The sequence below is a fragment of the Papaver somniferum genome, chromosome 1 (genome assembly GCF_003573695.1).
Source record: "Papaver somniferum cultivar HN1 chromosome 1, ASM357369v1, whole genome shotgun sequence".
Lineage (NCBI taxonomy): Eukaryota > Viridiplantae > Streptophyta > Magnoliopsida > Ranunculales > Papaveraceae > Papaver > Papaver somniferum.
In genome coordinates this window covers 124,248,609-124,272,010 of record NC_039358.1, presented here as the reverse complement: position 1 = coordinate 124,272,010, position 23,402 = coordinate 124,248,609, and the positions used below count along the sequence as shown (strand labels likewise).

General features: G+C 36.2%; 2 protein-coding genes across 2 annotated transcripts; both read left to right on the top strand.

Moving 5' to 3' along the window:
• The first annotated feature begins 337 nt into the window (after positions 1-337).
• Positions 338-1,099, top strand: LOC113350336. The gene has a single exon (XM_026594449.1). It carries the CDS (start codon positions 338-340, stop codon positions 1,097-1,099), a length of 762 nt encoding a protein of 253 aa, XP_026450234.1.
• A 60-nt stretch (positions 1,100-1,159) lies between these two features.
• Positions 1,160-1,741, top strand: LOC113350326. Its single transcript, XM_026594442.1, has one exon. It carries the CDS (start codon positions 1,160-1,162, stop codon positions 1,739-1,741), a length of 582 nt encoding a protein of 193 aa, XP_026450227.1.
• Positions 1,742-23,402: the final 21,661 nt, after the last annotated feature.

The following is a 23,402-nucleotide window of genomic DNA, read 5'->3' as shown; positions in this document are numbered from 1 at the left end:
GGGTATATTATTTTAGAATTTTTTTTTATGTTGTTTGTCTATAACTACTTAGTTAGTTATAAAACCGTGCATTTAGACAATGTCAGCAAGGGACTCACCGCTCCCAACGTGTTCATCATCATTCTCCATTGGGGTATATTGTTTTAGAGTTATTTTTTGTGTTGTTTGTCTACAACTACTCATTTGCAAAAGATGCAGGCGGGTTAGGAATTAGAACTCTGCAACACTTAAATAGAGCCATGATTGCTAAACTTGTCTGGAAATTCTAGAAAATGATGATTGTCTGTGGTGTCAGCTTATGAGGGCTAAATATCTCCAAAAAGACAACTTCTGGGAAATGACGAAACCCCAAAAATGTTCCTCTACATGGTCTGTCATGTTAGGTTGCAGAAGTGAGATGAAGAAAGGGTGTTGCTGGGCAGTTGGTAATGGAGAGAAGATACATATCAAGAATGACCCTTGGATTCCGAAACTTCATAACAGGAGGCCTATCCCCAATTTGCTTTCAACAGAGCAGTATGTTTTAGTTAGTGAACTTATCCTACAGAACCCTCCAAGGTGGGATATAAACAAACTCCAGCTATGCTTCCAGTCGCATGAAGTCGAGACTATATTGGATATCCACTTACCTAACATCAGCGAAGAAGGGACTGAGGATAAATCACTTTGGCTTCACCATCTTAATGGGGTCTTTACAGCAAAATCCTTCATCAAAACTTTAAATGACAGAGCTCCTTCTTCTTCTCATTATGGTAATACTGAACATATACCTTGGAAGAAATTTTGGCAGGTAAAATTTTTGGCACCCAATCTTCAAATATTTGCTTGGAGAATTCTTAATAATGGTATTGCAGTTGGTAGCAGGATGATGACATACTGCAAAGATATTAATACAGAGTGCAGGATGTGTAATGGTGTTGTTGAAACTTTGGAACACTTGTTCCCATACTGCCCTGTATCTCAAGCTGTTCTTTTTGCTTCTCACCTGACTCTCAGAATTGATGCAAGCCTAAATATTTCAGTTCACCACTATATCAAGAGTTGGTTATTAGAAGGTGGAAACTACTCAAAGTTAAAAATGGGGATTTGTCTGTTCTAGAGTATATGGAAGACCAGGAATAACATAGTCTTCAACAAAGGCATTGTGCATATTCAGAAAATGCTTCAAGAGGCTTATTACTGGTTCCACCGTGATACCAACATTCAAGACGATATCACTCTGCCTTCTGAACAAGACTTACTAGACTCTGCCAAGACTATTTGGGCTCCTCCCACTCAGTCAAAAATAAAAATAAATTTTGATGGTGCTGCTGGAATTAGAGGGTTCGCCTGCGCGGCAGTGGCAAGGAACTACAATTGTGAGTTTAACGGGTGTCAGACACAAGTATTCGCATTCAACACCGTTGTAGAAGCTGAAGCTCATGGTGCTTTGGTGGGAATTGAGCTTGCCATCAGCAAGGCTATAAGGCACATTATCATTGAAGGTGATTCACTCACTGTGATCAATTCTCTCAGGTACAATAATTTCCCAGTCCCTTGGCGTATTAAGAATACTATTGGAAAAATCAAAGACAAGCTAGGGAACTTTACGTCTGTTGATTTTAACTTTATTAAAAAGGAAGCCAATTTCATGGCTCACTCCTTAGCAGCTTATGTTGTTCGGAACCAACTGTCTAATCAGTGGTTAACCTCTCCTCCTTCTTGTATTACTCACTTGTTTAGTGAGGATTCTTCTTCTTAGTTTTTGTTTTTTTGTTGGTTTTTGTTTGTTAACTTTCAAAAAAAAAAATAAAAAAAAATAACAATTTTGTTGGGATGGGATCCGCCTCCTCCCCATGAGATTAGCAGAGGATCAATTTTGGATGGGTTGGGCCCTACTCATGTGAATGAGATTTTCAAATCGGTTTAAAGAAGTTTTTTTTTTGTAATGTTTGTCGATCATTTTTGAAAGAAGAAAAAAGGAAGAAAAAAAAAGTATTACAACCCACCGTCTAGTAAGTTTGGGACGAGTTCCAAACGATTTTTCCATCCCAGTAATATAGAATACATGGATGATGTGTGTATTACCAGTTTTATCGTACCGCAAGCAATTAGTTAGATGTTGAACAAGTTGGGTACGTATTTTTTAAAAATCATTTGTAGCCCAAATTTAACAAAAGCCAAAAAGTTTAGTTAAATGTATGACCGTCCGAGATTGATTGACGTCGTTTTTGCATAAGACCTATCTTTCTTCCAATAAATAATAATTGGAGTTTGAATGGTTAGATTAAGAATTAGAATTGGACCGGTAAGGAGTATTCTTATTTCATTAAAAGGACTAAAACTCCAAAGGAGCCTGTAATACAAAATGAGTAGAGCCATCTGATATCGATCTACTGTCAGATCTTCTGATATTAGATTTATCTACTAATAGTTATTGTTGAATACGTTCTGGAGGGGTAGTTCCCCATGGAATAGGTAAATTTAAAGTTCTAACAAATTTAGTTAAAGTATTTGCTACCATATTTCTTGATCTTGGAAAGAAAAAGAAACCCAAAAAGTTGTTGCATAGATGAGCTAGCATGTTTGCTTCATCTAGATAAGCTTTGGAACGCCAAGATAAATCAGAGTTCTTTCCTTTAAAGTAGTTAAACAGGCTTTCACAGTCCCCTTCGATGCTGAATCTTTCTAGTCCTTTTTCCTGCTCCCATCTAGCTGCCTATAGCACTCCTAAATCCTCCGCTTCTTGTGGGCCTGAGGTTTTTGACTGTCATGCTTTTCCTCCTTCTGAATTGACTGCATCGTCTCTCAAAATTATAGAATAACTTGAGGGTGAATTGTCAGAAATCCAAGCAGCATCCACATTTATCTTGAGAGTGTTATCCTGTGGTGCTTGCCAAACTGGCTTTGAGACTTTCTTATGTTGTTTTTTTATTTTGTCCTGTGTATTCCTTTTATTTGACCAGAAAGAAATATGTGCCTGTATTTTTATAACTAAGGTCCTAGGTGCTTTGGATGTGTCCTCAAATACTCTATTACATCTTTCCTTCCAGATAAACCACATCTTAGTAAGCATTAATTCTAAGAAAATCTCCTTTCTAGGGTTATTGATCCAATCCTTACAAATATCTAGAATAGTTCTTGAATTATCTAAATTAATAGAGAGAGGGTTAGAAGCTGAATTCCATACTTCTTTAGCAAAAGGGCAATGAATTAATAGATGTTCTGTAGTTTCTATTTCAATTCCACACATGGTACAATGAGGTTCAACATCTTTCACCATCCCACACAATCTAGAATTTGTACATAAATCATTTAGTAAGCATTTCCATAAAAGTAATTTAATTCTCTGAGAAATATCAAGTTTCCATATAGCTATCCAGAAAGAATCAGGTAGGACTAGACTAACAATATCAGTACCAGTTTCATTCAATTTATCATATAAGGACTTAACCGTATAGTCTCCTGATTTATTTAAGATCCATCTAAGTCGGTCTTCTTAAGGTTATGATTTTTATCCTTAAAGAGATGTATTTTTATCTTTAAGGAGTATTCTTATGAAATTGTCAATTATGAAGCTAATATGAGCTTCTCAAATTGATAAAATGGTTGTTCAAACGTGAAATTTGTCTGAGCATAGCAACATTGTCCTATCACTCGGCAGAGCTATTGCTTAGCGGTAGAGCTATTACAGAGGAAAATTGCTTGGCCACTAAGTGGCAATTAGTAGACCGTTCGGTTTGAAATTAACAACCAATTCGATGGCTAGAATTTGAAACATATAAATATACAATCTAAGCTAATTCCATCTTACACCTTCTCTACTTCTCAAATCTCACATAAATTCCAATACAAACAAATCTCCACCAAATTCCAGTATAATTGCTTGTAGTATGGCTTTATCTTAACGTCCCAGTGTAGCAACAAAGATCATGGTTTAAAGTTTCATATAAAGGAATGTGAAGTAATTTGAAGGGATTACGTACATTTTACACTAGTTTATGTAATGGTTCACAACAACAAGCACTCACCTTTTGGAAGAACATTCTGTGAAGAAAAGTTAAACCTCAGGTTACTTGATGTTATAGGATTGTCAAATCTTTTACATTCAATCATAAATAAGTGAACTTTATGTTGTTGCGCATGGAAGCCAATTGAGATAGAAAAAACGGTGAAACATATGTTTTCGTGGTAAAAAAAAATTAACATTTAGGCAAGTTCTTAAAATTTTAATTTTTAACTTATTGTGATCTTTAATAGATTCGTTTTTGCAAATTGCATGAATGAAAATTTAGAGAGGATTGGCATAAAATACATGGCAAAACGTTTGCATACAAAAGTTGTTACAACATCATAAATTCGCTGAACACATTTAATCCAAGTTTGTTGGATGGTCGCAGCCACTGCTAGCTAGTTCCCCATATTCTCCTGCTACACCTAGTTCTAGGAAGTTCATAAGAAACAAATAGAACTCAACAACTGTTGACGGGCCCATTGGATAATTTCTCTGCAAACTCAAATTTCAATGCTGGTAATAACAAAAAAAAAATAGTTAACGGTCAAAAACAACCAAAAAATGAGAGAAAAGAAAAGCCTAAGAAGGATCTTTGAATGAATTTAACATTGCTCAGTGCATATGAAACCAACATGCAAATGAAAAACAAAAAATCAATTTAGCATTCTGCTGTGGCAAAAAAGAGTTTAGAAAAACGGTCTTTCGTAAGAGAAGCAGACTTCCAATCGGGCCAAGAATATGACTTTCAGCGGACACTTTAAAAACGAATCCACAATATAGTTGGAAGAGATTTTACCAAGTTACATAAAGTCATGGATAAAAAATAATACCAATACAGTACAAACTCTATAAATTAATGTTGTCGGGACCATCAAAATTTATTAATTAAACGAGATATTAATTAATCGATAAATTAATAATTATTAATTTATTTATTTATTAATTAATATTTTATTAGCTTATAGATTAACTTCATATCAAATAATTAATACAAACAAAATACCATATCAATGCTTCAAAACAACAAAATACCATATCATATCTTTTCTATTTCCTATACAAATATAATATCAAATCATATTTTTATAAACACAATATCCAATCATATTTTTAATTACCTATCTAAATACAAGTTTAGACAATCTGGATGAACATACAGACAGTGAAATCACTCAAGACTTGCAAAATTTGATCGAGAAGTTGGGCTACGACAATTAAATGAATGTCGAAGATGTCCTAAATTATCGAGAAGAAAATGAAGTTACACAGTTGTTGACTGATGAAGAAATAATCGAGAACATTATGGAAACTGATAAAGATGTGGAAGAAGATGATGAAAGTTCTACGATAGAGCCCCCTTCACGAAACGATGTTATTAAAGCGGCAATCACATTGAATAGTTTCTTGTTGAGCTATGAGAAAACAACACCAAAAATTCTTACAATGATAAGAAAAATTAGAGATGAAATTCAAAGCGATATTGATTTTAGCAAAAAACAGAAGACCATTAAATCATTTTTCAAAAAGTCTTCATAAATCATTAATGTATTGAATATATATATAATGGATTATTAATTTATATTTCATATTGGGCCTATGTAGGTACTCAAAAAAGTATTATCTTATAATTTTAGCGAATTATTAATTTGGCACGTTGTCTCCGACTCGGGACCGGCCAAAAATATTATTTAATAGAGTTTATTGAATAATCGAGTATTAATTAAAAAAGTTTTTACTGTATTTTGTTAATCTTGACGGCTCGATAGAGAAGAAGAACTCGATGAAGTTGCACAATATAATGATGAGTAGATGTAAAAAGTAATTAGAATTATTTTAACTTAAATGTGATAGTTTTAGTTATTTTAAACTTAGATTAATTAGTTATTTACATTAAATGTAATAGTTTTATTAAATCCATATGGTTCACGAAAACTTTTTTGTTTTGTCTAATACTAATAGTTTTAGTTATTTTAAGCTTAGATTTATTAGTTTCTTTAGCGTAAATGTAATATGATTAGTATAACTTCTATGTAAGTTTCTTGTTAAATGAAATTCATACCATATAAAACTAAACTAAACTAGTTAAAAAAATAACAATTAAAATAATAAATATCAAAATAAACTTCACATGAGTCCCCCTGGTTCAAATCAGACCAAAGATCCGCGACTAGATTGTCTCTTAGCCTCTTATACACATTTCAGACTTGAACTCTATTACTGGCAACCTTAAGGGTTGGAGTCACTTTTTGTTCAGGATTATGTCCTCGAATATGTCGCGCAACATCATGATAGATTAAATTTAGGTTGTACCTGACAAAAGCTATGTAATAAATCTTTGAAGCAAGTGACGGCCCACATGGAATCTTCACTAGAAATCTTGATCAGAGTAACCACAATCAGGAAGAAAATAATCATGAGTGCATCAGCTTTTAGTAATAAAACTTCTGCACTTGAAACATCCATCTCCTTGAGTAAAATTATCTTGGCTATAAAACAACAGATCTTTTACCCTGATTGTAATCGTAATATAATGGTTCTCTCTTGTATATTCTCATATGAATTATTACCCATTGTCGTAATATCTGCAAATACTTTAGTTGCCTTTTATTATACATATCGATACTCAATTCCATTTCTTCATCAGAAGAATCAAACTATGATCCATTTATCAATGAATAAATTGAGCAAATTGGGCAATTTATATTAGAAAAAGGTAGAACTTGCGAAAATTGATTTGTATAAGAGAGATGTGAGTTAATTGAGGTATGAGAATGGAAAAGTGGAATGCTCCTGAAATGACGAGGGAACAAAGTACACCACAATCTTTATGATATCAACATATATGTCTGATACCTTGCGTGATCTAACATAGACATAGACTGTCAAGAAGATATCAAACCACAAGGTATACACTTGGTTTATAGTACAAGTTCGAAACCGGAACCTTAAACTATATGGATCACCCCAAGTGTTGGATTAACGTACAAGTGTAATTATTTTAATTATAACTTAAACAACTATAATGCGGAAAGTAACGTAAAAGCATACAACAAGATTTTGTTAATGAGAAAACCGCAATTGCAGAAAACCCTGGAACCAAGTCCAGTTTTGAATACTCTCTGTAGGATCAGAATCTCGCAGCAATAATGCCTCGAAATTATTAACAACACAACACGACAGTGTCGCAGAGCAACTTCAGAAACGACATAGTAAACGACATCAACCAAATCATGAGAAAAGTGTGACGGTCCTGCGAAAATAAGGAAGTTTTGCGAGATTGATAAGGTTGTGATAATATCGCAAGTCATATCCAAAAATAAAAGACAGATTAGCTGTCATCCACTATGTAATTCCCTATAAATAGCCGTTCAGTTGTAAAGGAAGGAGAGAGATGTTTTTGAGTGAGAAGCAAGTAAATAGGAGAGAGAAAATTTAGAGCAGTGGTTATTCTTGATTCCTTTATCTTTTCTTGTAAGATTTTTCAAAGATTCATCAATAAAATTAGGATTGTTAATCCAAAAATGAGTTGAATGTTAATGAAATCTTGTGAGGGGTGTAGTGTAGGATTTCCTGCAACTACATAATGGCGCTAGAAACAGGGAGGGGGTGGAAGATTGAAGATTGTTCTAGAAAAAGTTGAAGATTAATATTGTGATTTATTAGAATTGAAAGTAATTGGTGAAAAACTTACATAATCTCTTACAATTTGTTAGTATTGAAAGAATGGCTAGAAGGAGAAATGTATCGGAATAACCGACAACTGCTAGAAGAAGAAGTAAAAGACTTGCTGGAAGGGAGAGAAGTGAAATGAGAGAATCTACTAGAAGGAGAAATAATGGAGAAAATCAAGTTCAACCGCCAGTTCAGCAAACACCGGTACAAAATGGGACAACAGATTATGATAGAGTGAGTGTACGCACTTGGCGATCAAATTCAGCAGAAGAAGTAGAACAAGAGCAACAAACCAGGAACCATAGACAGGTAGAGAGAAATCAAGAAGCATATGAAGGAATAAATCATGGAGATGAGGAAATTGGAGCGTTAGAAACGTTGAGACGAATAATACATGAAGAAAGAAGAGCTGAGACAGAAGAACGTGCAAATCTAACAAGGAAAAATCACGAATTGAGGATGGAAAATATGAGACTATAGAGTAGAATATCGAGAAGTACTTCAAGATCATATTCAAGATCGACTAGAAGAGAGATGAGAAAATATGATCCACAGTTAATGCTGGAAATAGTATTCGAGAAGAAATACCAAATCCTAATGAAAAACATCGCGAAGATAGAGAAAAGACTGATGATCCTTACGTTCCACAAAATGAAATTTTTGATGATAGGCAAAATGATAGAAATCAAGAGAATGGACAACGTCAGGGACGAAATAATCAAGATGGCGAAGGGAATCGAGAGGAAGGAAGGAGAATTTTACATGAGAGAGAAGCTCAAAGAAATCAACAAACGATTGAAGAAGAAATTTAAAGACACTATGCTGAACAAGCACATTTAACTCACGAACGTGAAAGATTGAGAGCGGAAATGGAAGAACAAGAGCTACAGGAAGCGATTCGCCAGAATAATCAAGACAATTGAGAAAGAAGGCGTACACAAAACCGTAATAACGGTAATCTCAATGAAGAGTATGATAGAGTACAGAGGAGGGCTGAAAGACAACGAATGGAATTGATAAGAAATGAACAAAATCATGGAGGGGAAAATGAGAGACATCATTATATGCGAATTCAAGATAGAGATGAGGAAGAGAATCGCAGGAGAAGACGAGATGAGAATGATGAAGAAGAAATGCAAAATTTCGCGAGAGAAGAAAGACATGAACGCAGAAGAAGGGAGGCGAAATTAAAAAGACCAATGGATTAAAATTTAGGCGTAAATGAACAAATCTTAAAAGAATTGAAAGAAATGAGAGGAATGCTAAATAATAGAGGAGAATTAGGCAGAAGACAATTAGATGAAGCTATAGAAGAAGCTGCGAAAACTCCATTTACAAGAGAAGTACAACTAGGAGGAATACCTCCGAAATGCAATTTGCCCGGATTAACCAACATCTTTGATGGAATAACTTGTGCAATTCAACACATCAAAGCCTATGTGAGATGCATGTTACAGTGGAAAAATCATGATGCCGTATTGTGCAAGTATTTTGCATCCATTCTAACAGGAGAGGTGTTAAAATGGTTTGAAGGTCTACCAAAAAATACAATAACATCTTTCAATCATTTGCAGACCACATTCTTGGGGGCATACATAAGTAACAATTCTTCGCGACCTGGTATTGAAGATGTGTTTGGATTAAAACAAAGGATTGGCGAAAGTCTGAAGCATCTGACCAAAAGGTGGAGGACTATGTGTAGTGAGATGGCTGGCCGTGTGGATGAGAGATATCTTATCTTGTTATTTATCAATGCTATGTTCACAACCAATCTATTATATGTCCAAATTTTCAGAGTCAAGAACACCATCACAATGACCGAACTGCGAGAACTTCAGGAAGAGTATATTTCTCTAGAGGAAAGGCAAAATGAGATGGAATCATACCCAATTGTGAATACCAGTTCACAAGCAGCGAATACAAGCTTATTACCCAAACTAATAAACACAGTGGCGAGCACTTCGCAAGGACAACAAGAAAAGGTGACGGGAAACAATCAACAGAAACTGGTGGCTATGGGAAGCCGAGATCAAGAGGAGTATGAAAGAGAAAGAAATTTCTACAATCGTGGTGGAACTAACAAGATTCAAAGATTTGATCAGCTGCGAGAAACTTATGGAGGTCAGAGGCAAAACTATCATATAGGACGGGGAAGCCACAAGATAATGTGGGAGGAGATCAAGATGCCACCTCTAAATGCAAGCGTGGAGAAAATATGGGAAGCTGTAGTTTTGATGGAGAATATACCGACACCACGGAACATGGGAACTGAACCACCTCCAAGCAACAGAAGTCATGAGTTCTGTTCTTATCATCATTTCCATGGACATACTACAAATGATTGCAGAAATATAAAGAGAATTATTCTGAGAATGATAGATCAAGTAAAGCTAAACCACTTTCTGGTAGGGCATCCACAATCTCAACCATTGCCGCCACCACCACTAGAGCATCACAGAGTAAACACGCTAAAAGAAAAGGAAACATTCTTCGTAGAAGTTGGTGTAAAAGCAAAGAATCTATTATGTCACTCTATCGTACATTCATACAAGACAATTGAAGATTTTTATGACAAGGTTTTGAGTAGAGTGTTCGCAAGAGACAAAGATGGAAGAGAAATTATGAATATTGTGAAAATCTCGCCGCTAGAGGAATGGCAGAAACAGACTATTTCTTTTACCGCAAAAGAAGTCCCTGAAGGTGGAGAAGTACATGATAATCCATTAGTGGTAAAATTAGAAATTAATCCAAAACCGAAAGAATATGAAGATGATGAAGCTGAAGACTCATGGGAAATTAATAGGATTCTAATCGATACCGGAAGCTCTGTGAACATCTTGTTCTATCATACTTATAAAACCATGGGAGGGAGAGATGATGATCTTATACCATCAACATATAAGATATATGGCTTTAATGGTACTGCCAACAAGCCTAAAGGGGAGGTTACTATACGAATTCCATTGAAGGGAATATCTTCTGAAATCCTGTTCTGTGTTGTTGACGTAGAGTCACCCTACAATGCATTAATTGGTCGACCTTGGCTACATGGGATTCTAGGTGTAGCTTCAACTTTACACCAGTGCATCAAATTCCCTCACCCCAGCGGTGTAGGAATCATAAAAGGAGATTGGGTTGAAGGAAAGAAATGTTACGAAACTGAGGTAGAATCCTGCGAAGGAAGAGCAAACAAGAAGGAAAGTTGGCGACGCAAAATCAAAGAGACACAAAGAAGTGAGAGATTGATGGTGGATGCAATCGAACGAAAAGAAGAAGAAATGTCGCGAAACTAATGCTAGCTCAGAATAAGAAATGGTGAACATACCACTACCAAGGAAGCAGTAGAAGAAAATAAGATGTGTATGAATGGTTGATTTGTTGCGAAAATTTTCAAAAAGTACATTTTACTGAATGATAAAAAAAGAGATTGAGAAGTACAAATACGATGTGATGATGTGCGAGAATATCGCAGAGATAATGAATTCTACAAAAGACAATCAGAGAACAATGACAAAAGAGAAAGGGGCGTACCTTTATGGCGTACACCCTAGTTCGCGAATACAATTTCGCAAGAGGCAAATGTAAGACCTAAAGTACATCATATAAGGAGGTACCTGTTGCATGGCTCAGGAAAAGTCTACACCACCACCGGAACAAGAGTCATGGAGATTTGTGGTCAATAAATCCCATCCGGGAGAGGCACCTTGGATTCTCAGCTTAAGCATATGACTTAAGTTGGGCGACTAAGGTAATAAGGACTCTCCCAAGGAGTGCAGAATATGACCAAGGCGCTGAGGTACACGGTTGAGTCAAGAGTGCCAGGGGCGTCTGGAGCGTACCTTGCCATTCTTGACAAGTCTTGGCTTATACTGCACTCGGCCCGAAGAAAACCCCACTTAGGGTGCAGTGTCGTAACCATAAACCCTATAGGTAAAAGGGATAAGAGGCTGCGAAAACAACTGGTTGTTGTTAAGACAGGATGGGAGGAGCCAACCTTGTATGGTAGAGGTACGCCTCCTTGAAGGGGAAACCAGGGGGGAGATAAGGGCGACACCCTCCATTAGGGAGCTGATAAGTATCTTAAGACGCAAATGTCATGAGGCTTTTTACTCGCAAGGGTATTAAGGCGTGTCATATTTGTGCGACAATCCTGAAGAGGCAATAATACTAAAGAGAAAGATAAGACGAGATCAATGGATTTTCGCATGAAAGTGCGAAGATGTCCTGCGATTTCGTCGCAAGACGGAAATGTCATGGGGCTTTATTTTCGCAAGAAAATTTAGGCCTGTCATATTGTCGCAACTATCCTAGAGAGGCAATAATACAAAGAAAAAAGTTAAGGCAAGATCAATGGGTTTTTGCATGAAAGTGCAAGGACGTCCTGCGATTTTGTCGCAATCACAAGAGGTGGCATAATAAGACCTTTAACTAGGAAGGAAAAATAAGACCACACATGAATGAGATTTTGAAAAGAATCAAAATTCAATTCGCATATGATTGTGAAATTATACATAAACAACTGCGAAGTTGAGGCACAAAATAAGAAAAATCTGCAAAATCTCTCATTTGGATACAAATAACAGAGGCAAGTATGGGAACGAATGAAATTAGAAAATGTTATTTGTCTCCAAATGATAGATTTACGCAAAAATTCAAAAATTAATGATTATGTTGATTAACCGTATTGCAAGGAAGAATTGTTTTAATGAATGCAGGTCGAAATGAAAGGAACTCATATATTAAGGAATATGGGGAACCAAAAGAATTCGCAAATATACAAAAAGAATGAATAAATGTACAAGTATTACAGAAGATCAAAGAAAGAAACAAAGACTACTTCTTAGTTGATCCTTCATCATCTTCATCAGACTTGTTCTCTTCTTCGTCTGCATCAGAACTTTTATCTCCATCAGAACCTTCATCACCATCAGATTCTTCATCATCAGCTTCGCTATCAGAGATGGTCAGACTAGGAATGTTCTTTTGGATCTCCTCCAAGAGACAAGGATAATCAGAGTGAGGAATACTATGGTCATCACAAACCTTTTGAATAGTTTGATTGCGAAAATGCAGAGCGTCGTTCTTAAAGTTCGCAACAGTGATCTTGGTTTGATTCTTTAATCTAGAATATTTGTCGTTGCGAGAAGAAAGATTCTTTGCGAGTTCCTCTTTTTCAGCTTCAAGTTCCTCAACTCTTTGGCGATATCTACTTTCAGATCCTACGAAGCATATAGAAATTAATCAGTAACTTGATAAAAACTCGTGAAAAACCAAAGATTAATAAAGGAAAAAAGTTAATGACCTTCTCTCTCAGAAATCATATCTCTAATCAAGGCTGTATGCTCAACTTGGAGACTAACATTTACACCTAAATGTTTTCTGGAATTATCCAAGATTGTCGCGGCCCAAGCGAACTCATCATCACTATTTATGAGAAGACGAGAACGAACTTGGTTTTCTCTCTCGCTAAGCACAACATTTTGACAATTGGCTTCATCTCGTTCAAGTTGAACCTCAAGAAGAGTCTCTTGGAATTTCGCCAAAGCCTTAACACCTTGATCAGAGATACGATCTTTATCATCTATAAGTTTGCTAATCTTGGTTCTTAATTCATTGATCTTCTCTTTAGAATTGAGATAAAAACGTTTAAATTGGTTGGCTAAACCTAAACTAGATCTATGATCAATCTCTAAGAGGCGAAATTTGGATTTAAGTTCATTCAAAGGAAGAGATGAAATTTTATCATTAGAGAAACTATTCAAAGATTTATTAAGATGTTCAAGAAGAGTGTCATTATCTAAGGCATCGGGAAATGAACGAAGAAGAATGGCTTCATCAGAAAGACCATAAATGTCTGCAAAAAGGATTAATCAAATAAGATAAGACAATAGGATGAATGAATGAAAGGAAAGGAGAAAAATTGCATACCATAGAGTTGATCATTAGACTTTTGAAGAGTAGAAATTTTGTTCCTTTGCGAAGAAGTGTCGGTTTCCAGTTGTTTGTTCTTCTCGCGAAGACCTTTAACTTCAGCTTCTAATTGTTCGTTCTTCTCACGAAGACCTTTAGCTTCAGTTTCGAGTTCTTCATTCTTCGTACGAAATTGAAGATTCTTCTTTTCAAGAATTTCGCGTCTCCTCTCCAAATCTGAGGCAACAGCGAAAGAAGCTTTTCCAGCCTGCGAAGAAAATACAAAAAATAATTAAAATAAAAAGAAATTTTGAGTCACAATAATGAAGAAGTAAAAAGACGAAAGCATACCAAACTATTGAGGGAATTTAGGAAGCTAGGAGTCACTGATCTGGAGACTCCACGAAGAGAACTATCACCATCCAACAAAGCACTATCGCAAATAGTTGCAAGAGATTTGCATATATTGGCGAGACAATTATCTCCCATCCCTTTCCAAGAATCAGAGAAGATACCAGATAACTGTGCCATAGAGGATTCAGGTGGAGAATCTTTATTCGCAGCAGAGTCGTCATCATCATCTTTGTTGTCTTCATCATCTTTAGAACCATCAGGGAAATGAACATATGAAGGAGGAGGAGAATTCCCTCTCTTTCTTTTCTTTGAAGAGGATGCAAATGATTTTCCTTTGCGAAGAATATCTTTACCCTTATCACCAGCTGTCACATCCTTGGTGGATTCCTCTACTTCAGCAATAACCTTCACACACAAATGAAGATAAGAAACAGAGGCAACAATATATTGTTTAAAATCATAAAAGAATATTTCTTACCTCATCTGTGTATGAGCGAAGAGCTAGCAAGGTATTGGTTTTACCAGTCCTGCGGTAGCTATCTTTCAGTTTCTGGATCTGTAGAATGTCACAAGAATCAGCGAACAAAATAGTAAAGATAAATAAAGAAACATAAAGTGGGCGAAATTAGAAGAAATATACCTCTTTCACTTTATCAGGCCAAGAGAATACACAGGGTCGATAAGCGGTGAGATTCGCATGAATGATATTAGAACCAGCAATATAGGGTCCTTTCAGCATCAAGGGGAAGACGCACCATTTATCATCTTTGGATTGGCGAGGGGTTTTATTTATTCCAGAATGCCAATCAATGTCATGCATGAGCATTTTATCTTCATCAATAACATCCTTCCTTTTCAAGCGAATACCCCAACGAGTATTCTTTTTCTTCATGGATATTAATTCATAATTTTCGAAGAAATTCGCTACTGTATACTTCTCAGCGACTATCTCTAGATCTACGAATTTAGGATCCCTAAGTTCTTTGGAATAAAGATATCCTTTACCAGCACCACGGTTAGCGAACTCCAGCATCAGACGGATGCAATCCCCACTCAATTGGAAGATAGCTCGCGAAAATCTCGAGTGAGCAAGAATCTCATAGAACAGAGGAATATCTGGGTCATAAAGAGGAATGGGGAGACCTGCGAGAATTTGACCCAGCGAAACTATGATTGATTGATCATCACAATGTTGCTCAAAGAAAAGTTTGATAGAAAAAATTGATTTGGCACTTTCACCAGGAATGGTAGAAAGTGTGAAACCTTTCTCGGCAAAATCTTTTTGAACTACCTTTAAGGTTTTATCATGTTTTTGACCACTTGGAGGCATATCTGAATATAGAGTATGGGAATGGACGAAGAATTAAGAAGATTGAAGAAGGAAGATAGAAGAAAAATTATAGCAGAGGAATTTACGGAGAAAATGATGAAGTTGCAGAGAAGATGAAAAAGAGAGAAAAAAGAAAAAAATGGAGAGTAAGAAGAGTATATATAGAGGAGATTTTCGAGAAGATAAACACAATTAATGCGAAAAGACGTGAGCGGTTGAAAAGCAGCGGTTACAGAAGATGTGTCAAGAAACAGATGGGAGAAAGGATACGTGTGATAAATGCAGAATATGAAGTGATGGATAGATGCGGCATTTCTCACATCGTTCTCTACTTCGCAGAGAATATATGAGAAGAGGCAGGATGTAGGATCAGAATCTCGCAGCAATAATGCCTCAGCGAAATTATTAACAACACAACACGACAGTGTTGCAGAGCAACTTTCCAGAAACGACATAGTAAACGACATCAACCAAATCATGAGAAAAGTGTGACGGTCCTGCGAAAATAAGGAAGTTTTGCGAGATTGATAAGGTTGCGATAATGTCGCAAGTCATATCCGAAAATAAAGGACAGATTAGCTGTCATCCACTATGTAATTCCCTATAAATAGTCGTTCAGTTGTAAAGGAAGGAGAGAGATTTTTTTTTGAGTGAGAAGCAAGTAAATAGGAGAGAGAAAATTTAGAGCAGTGGTTATTCTTGATTCCTTTATATTTTCTTGTAAGATTGTTCAAAGATTCATCAAAATTAGGATTGTTAATCCAAAAATGAGTTGAATGTTAATGAAATCTTGTGAGGGGTGTAGTGTAGGATTTCTTGCAACTACACTCTCAGAATTAATCCGTTATACAAGGAACACTACCAACTTCATATAGTTGAGACCAAGTAAACTACCCCTATTACCTAGTTTCCTCAGTATCTCTGCGCCTACAACCAATTTGGCCAGCGCACACGAATTCTAAAATAGATTCCACTATCTTAAGTTGCTTCAGCCGCTGTGAAGACTTCAAGCACTCAACTCCTTTGGATCGTCTTCCAAACAGTAAAAGACTAATCTATTTGGTAACCGCCTTTTAACCTCAAGAAGTTAATCAAATGTTATGTTGAATAGGACAAAGTTTCTTCCGCTTCAACTAATACACCCCTTGTCCACTTTAGATCATTCGAGATCTGAATTACCAAAATAGTCGGATCTAGATTTACAAGATATTAGATTTGGATACTAAATAATACCATCAAATGATAGCTTGTCGATCTACTACGACTAATCAATCAATCGTCTATCAAAGATATACAAGATCTAGTCAGATCCCAGCCGATCAAGTTTGTGCACGAAGCAAATCACAAAGATACGAAACCAGTAAGAAATCTTCATGTCTTCAATTATTTTATATTCTTATGTACCTGCACAACCAAGATTGATTCCAACTTATGAATGATCACACACATAATGCAGTCTGTTAACAATAGATGATCACAAGTCAACGTCAGATCTAAAGAATCTGAACTACCGCTAATCTCTTGATCTAGTTTTAGTGACCTTATGTTAGAAGAGAAGGCTCTCAAGAATAATCAAACTAGGTGTAATCAAGAGTGAACAACCGTTAGTCAATCAAATCAATAATTGAAAACTAAAATAACAATGTGAATTCCAGTTTCCCACCAATAGTACTATCTAGAAGATCCCGCGTAAGTCTTTAAACTAGCGGATGTAAGAAATTTCACCTAATTAGGTTACTCTCCTCTCTTAGATAGTATTACAAGTAATAATATTAGTCGGCTACAACAGTGACTACAAAATGAAGTGCCTACCTCAGGATGTGTTTTGTAAGAAGAAAAAACTTCACTATTTATAGACCAAGGTAGTTTAGACACCAAGGAATTTACATAACCGAAATATTTTCAAGATATGCAATAAGCACCTATATTCGGTTTTGTCTAATTCCAACCAATATCCAACTGTATAACCGAAATCCCTCTTGGATACAACTCAATATTATCTAGCATACAAGATATTTAACTAAATATCTTCCAAAGATATGTTTTGCTTGCTGGAAAAACAAAACATATATGTTCGAAAATCTTAACAAATAGATTCTGAAACATTTCGGTTGAGATCTCACCTTGAGTATCAAGGAATATCTTTGAACAATAAAATATAAAATTTATGCACATGTTCAAATTACTCACTACAACGATATATTGAACTTTCTTGGCTATTTCACAAACCCAATTTCCAAAATCACACAAACCTTAAAGTATACGTGACTAGAGAAATCGATTGCATATGGGGATCAGTTCTACCAAGACTCTCAATGTAGGTAGGGATCGGTTCTACCTTGATTTCCAACATAGGTTAGGATCGGTACTACCTTAACTCCCGACATAGGTAAGGATTGGTTCCAGACATGGTTCCCAATATAAGTAGGGATCGGTTCTGCCTTAGATCTTCAATAAAAACTGGACCACCAACCCTATTGATTTCTTGCAACTACAAAACAAGTTTGTAAGTCTACTTCCTTAAACTCATGTAATCAAACATATTTTTCTAGGCATGAAATCAATCCTAAGTTCACTACACAATCTAGTAACAAGTTATAAAGAGTATGTCTATGTCGCAATTCCAAAGTTCAAAAGATAAGCATAATACCTCTTAATTCAATATACCTAAGTTGTAAAACAACTTGTATACCTAAGATGATCAAGCCTCTAATATTATGGTTTCATGTATATAACTTCGCTTGTTATGTTTTCAATCTAAACAACTTGATAGTATGATATAGAAATGGAAACAAGTCAAGTCTTGTATTTCTAGCCTCAAGTAGAAGGATGATGTCTTCGCTGATGTCGATGCATCTTAAGAATCTTCAGGTCTTCAGAGTAATACTTGTATGTCTCAACATTTCTAGACTTTCTAGTCTAACCTAACGAAGTCGACTCTAGTAATATCAATCAACTTTTGAGTTTTGATACTAAAATATGGCAACCAACCTTAACATACCAACGCTTGGCGAGTTCAACCGAGCAATGCTCTAACATCTCCTGGTCCAGAAGGATTTTAAGCTGGGTTCTATAACGCCTCAACGACACATAGAAGAGTATGCATGACAGTTAAAATGTTTTCCCACACAAGGCATAATATCAAACAAATAAATAAGACCAATGTTTCCTTCATTCTTAATAAGCAGCTGATTATAGACCTGTTGGGTTATGTAATACCTCTTACAAAACTATTTCAAGGATTCTTGTTAACAGGATGAAGCCTCTTATGGAGAAAATCATTTATCCATACCAAACAGTTTATGTCTCTAGTATGCATATACAATAAAATTGTTATTGCTCAAGTAATCATACATCATATAAAGAGAGGTCAGATAGGGTGGCTTGCTTTAAAGTTGTACATGTCAAAGGCTTTTGAGAGATTGGGAAGTGAAGTTTTCTTATCAAAGTTCTCAAGCATTTTGGTGTATGTGACGAATGGTGTGAGATAATTTTCCAATGCATTCATACTACTACTTTATAAGTGATGCTCAATTGTTCAACGTGTAATCAATTCATCCTACACAAGGCACCAGACAAGGTGACCTCTTGTCTCCTTATTTATTTATCTTAGTTGTGGAATTTCTTTCCAGGAGACTCTCCGCAGCTCAAGAAGATAAATCCATTAAAGGTATTAAAAGTGGAAGCCACTGCTCTAACCATTAATCATTTTTTATTTGTAGATGACTGCTTGAATTTCACTCAAGCAACTCTTTCTTCTTTCAACAATCTACTTGATCTTCTGAACGAGTTTAATACAAGATATAGACAAGTAATTATCTTTGATAAGTTTGTGGTGCATTTCAATAAGAAAACTAAACCTGAAGTTTTGGAAACTATAACTCACATCCTTGGAGTTAACACTGTGAATTTACAAAAAAAAATAATCTTGAATCTACTCTCATTTTAGGACATTCCAAGCAAGAACTTTAGTTCAATCAGAGAGAATTATTAAAATAGATCAAGTTGGCCTTCTAAAGCTCTCCATCAAGTAGGTAGAAGAATTATGATCAAGCATGTGCTGAATTTTGTCCCCTTGTACCAAATAAAAACCTCTAGACTAAGTCATGTGGGCTAGATTTGGCAGCTAGATTAGCCAAAAAGCGTTGCAGAATAAAAAAATGTTGTCTATTTTTTAACACTACTTCTCTCTCTAGATATATCTCGCAGTTGAAGTAGTAGCGAGATAGTTTCGCTGAATGGAAACGCGCAGGTTCCCTGCGCTGAACCATACAACACAAATAAAGTTTGACAAAAAAAATCCTATTTACACCACCAACGGCTATGTTTTCAAATTTTGAACTTTGAAATGTTTGACAATTTGTTCCAACAGTTGTTTGTTTCAAAATTTGAAAATTTACCAAACTAAGGAATTCTTTCGTTACATTGCAAAACAAGGTTACAATGTTTTTTGAAGAAATTAAAAAAGTACATTGGAATTAAAATTCTACTTCTAAAAATTAAAAAAGTACATTGAAATTAAAATTCTACTTCTAAATTTTTTAAAAGTACATTGAAATTAAAATTCTACTTCTAATTAAAACTTAAAAATGAACTTCTAAATAACTTAATTTATTGCTAATATATCACCTTAACTTAGGGGATAAGTTCTAAGCCATTACAGACCAAAATCTCGTTCTTCCATTTTTTGTAGAGCGATTTCTCCCAATCCTCTACTTCATTCATATTTTGGTGTAGGATCTTCAAGTCGGCTTCTCTTTGTTGGGTTTGTGCCAAGATTGTAGAGTTTTAAGGTACTCTTCCTATGTTTCATACTTTAAAACCCTTTGTGCTTGCTCTTTTTCGAGAAGTTAGACAAGCTTATCCATTTTGTCATCTTCTCTCTGCGATGCTTTAGCCTCACGAGCCCTTCATTTGGAAGAATCTCTCTCTGCACCTCTAACATCATCTGTTTGTTCGAAATAACGTCTTCTCCGCGATATGTCTGAGATTTCAGATCTAGGAGTATATGGTGAGCTACCAAACATAGCCATATCCTCCAAATTGTCATCCATAAATACTGGAGTAGAAGTACCAGCTTCAGTGTTTTGACTAGGTTGACTGTATTGAGTAGGTTGAGTGTTTTTAGTAGGTTCATCATCATTATTCACCTATGGATTGTAGTATGGTTGATAGGTCTTCAGGACATGGAAAACCGATTCATGTCTCCAAGGTCTCTTAACTTCTGCTTCATAATTCTGTTTTCCAAGACGGTACCGGGAAAAAAAGGTATTAGTGTCTCGCTCTTTGGGGAAAAAAACATCAAAAAAAATTCGGGCACTTACATAATCGTGGACCTTCTGATACAGGTGTATCTACTCCTCTTAGGAACTTAGTAAACCTCAAGCTAAGTTGAGGTTCCTAAATTAGGGAGGAAACCTTATTTGGGCGGAATTCCTGGTTAGGAAGAGTTTCGTTTTAGGAACCCATTGCAAGCAAACAGGTCATGTTATCGACAAGTGTTAGGTAAAGAACCCTCATCTAAAGCCCAAAGGGTTGCAGAGGAAAGAAGTCAAGAAAGCAGCACTAGTCGCTCAAACTCCAAAGGAAGTCCACAGACTAACTGAACCCAATTCAAAGCTCTCTCTTATGACAGGGGAAAAAAAAGACCTTCAAAATATGATCTTAGGGAGCGACTCTTCATAGTGAAGATGCAAGTCAAAACATCACTAGTTGATGCTGTTACTGACCCGGGAAGTCAGAAGAATTTACTTTCAAATTCTTTGGTGCAGAAGTTAGGACTTTCAAACATCCAAAACCATACCCTTTGGGATAGCTTCAAAAACAAGGGGGCTTACAAGTTATACAGCACTGCACGTTCAAATTTGCTATATATAATTCATACATTGACGAAGTTACATGCGACGTAGTTCCTTTGGATGTCTGTCAGGTAGTACTAGGTAGTCCTTACCTATGAGATAGATATGTAACTTTACACAGGAGGGAAAAAATATATACCTTTACCAAAGATGGGGAAAGTTTTGGGATTCGGGCTATAGATTCTCCTCTTGAGGGAGCAAGCCTGATCAAAACCACTCAGGCTAAGCGGTTTATGAATTCTAGAACAAAATTCATTTTTCTTGTGATCCGTTCTCTTTAGGAGAAGCCGAGTAGAGTTTGTTTAGCAGCCTTGACTGCACAACAAGAAGTTGGCCTAGAAAGGTTGAAGTTGAAATACAAGGATTTATTTCTGATGTCACAAAGTTACCGCCAAAGAGGTGTGTGGAGCATGAAATTATGTTGACTGGATAGAGATCTCTTCCTAATGTAGGTCTTTATCGCACGTCTGTAGAGGAATTTGATGAGATAAAGAAACAAGTCCAGGAACATCTAGAATTAGGAATGATTGTGCGAAGTGCTTCACCTTGTGGATCAGCGTTATTGTTGGTACCAAAGAAATATGGAGGCTGGTGTACGTGTATTGATTATAGAGCATTGAACAAGATCACTTTCAAGAATCGCTACCCTCTACCTAGGATAGACGACATGATGGATCAGTTGGAAAAAGATCGAGTCTTTACAAAGTTAGATTTCAAATCCGGATACCACCAAGTGAGAGTTCGAGAAGATGATACATGGAAGACCACTTTCAAAACCAAACCAGGCTTGTTCGAATGGTTAGTGATGCCTTTTGGTTTGTGTAATGCTCCAACGATGTTTGTGCGTTTGATGAATGATTTGTTACGACCTTTGATAGAAGATTTTGTGATCGTTTATTTGGATGATATACTAATATACAGCAGAACTTGGGAAAAGCATCTCGTTCACGTTGAGAATGTGTTTAAGGTGTTACATGAAGGCTAGATTAAGTTGAATGAAAAGAAGTGTGAGTTTGGAAAGGAGGAGTTGGTGTATCTCAGATTCATTATTGGTGATGGACAACGGAAGATTGATCCAAGGAAGGTTGAAGTGATCACTAAGTGGCCAAGACCTAGTACTGTAACTGAAATCAGGAGTTTCTTAGGGGCTTGCACATACTTGCGTAAGTTTATCCGGAATTTTTCGACTATAGTTGTGGATGAGGAAAAACGGGTCGCTGGTTTTTTGGGAAAGTGGAGAGTCGAGCGTGCTGTCGAGACTCCTCAGCCGGGCAAAGTGTTAATCCTCACACAGATGCACCGCTGCAAGGGGAGTGCTTAGATTAGGGAAATAAATCTGTATGACTCCGGCCTAAACCAAGATAATGGCTGTTCCAGAGTCAATTCGGTCACAAAGAGGGAGATGGGTTGATCTGTAGGAGGGAAGCTGAGAATTGTGTGGGATCAGTGATGATCGAGGATTGTGGGTGTGTTAAAGGTTTCTGCAGTATTGGTGAACTGTTGAGTTCGAATAAGCTCTGGGTGATTGATGAATTCTTGAGAGTGACTACTCGTAGAATTCTTGTTAAACGTGTATTCGAGTGTTCGAATGTTGTCCTTCAATCATGGACTCAGAGACTTATTTATACTGTCAGAGTAGCAACACCATTGATCCCTGTAAATTTGACGGTTTCATGAGTGGAAGAGTGGGAAAGTGGGAGATCATGTTAAAGTCAGTTCCACGTCGTGTGGAGACTTGACTGATCGTGCACCCACTACTTTGCTAACTCCTTCAACCGTTTACACGACTTATGCACATTTATCGTTGTGTATGAATCCACGTGCCGTAGACCGCCAGACCAAAACCCTAAGTGATATCCCCCCATTTGTGACGTGATTGAAATCTCACAAATCGTGGAGTCTGCAGGGCAGACGTGTTTTGATTAGTCAATTGTTGACTGATTAGACAATGAGTCTAAGTTTGGTGAATCACGCATGAATGATAAATGGTCAGCGATTCATGGGTCAAGCATGTAGTTCTCTGAAGAGATGTCAGCATGATGAATTACTGACGAGCGAGCGAGTATTGCTCAATTCTGCGAATTACGAGAATTTGATGAGCAACTGAGCAAGTATTGCTCAATTCACCAAATTAATGATTATTGAGAATTTGATGAGCAAGTATTGCTCAATTCAACAAATTATTGATGAATTGTCGAATATTGATTATATTCGGGCAATTGAGCAAATATTGCTCAATTGAGCGAATTATTTACTGGTGACGTGACCCAGTAAAATATTAATT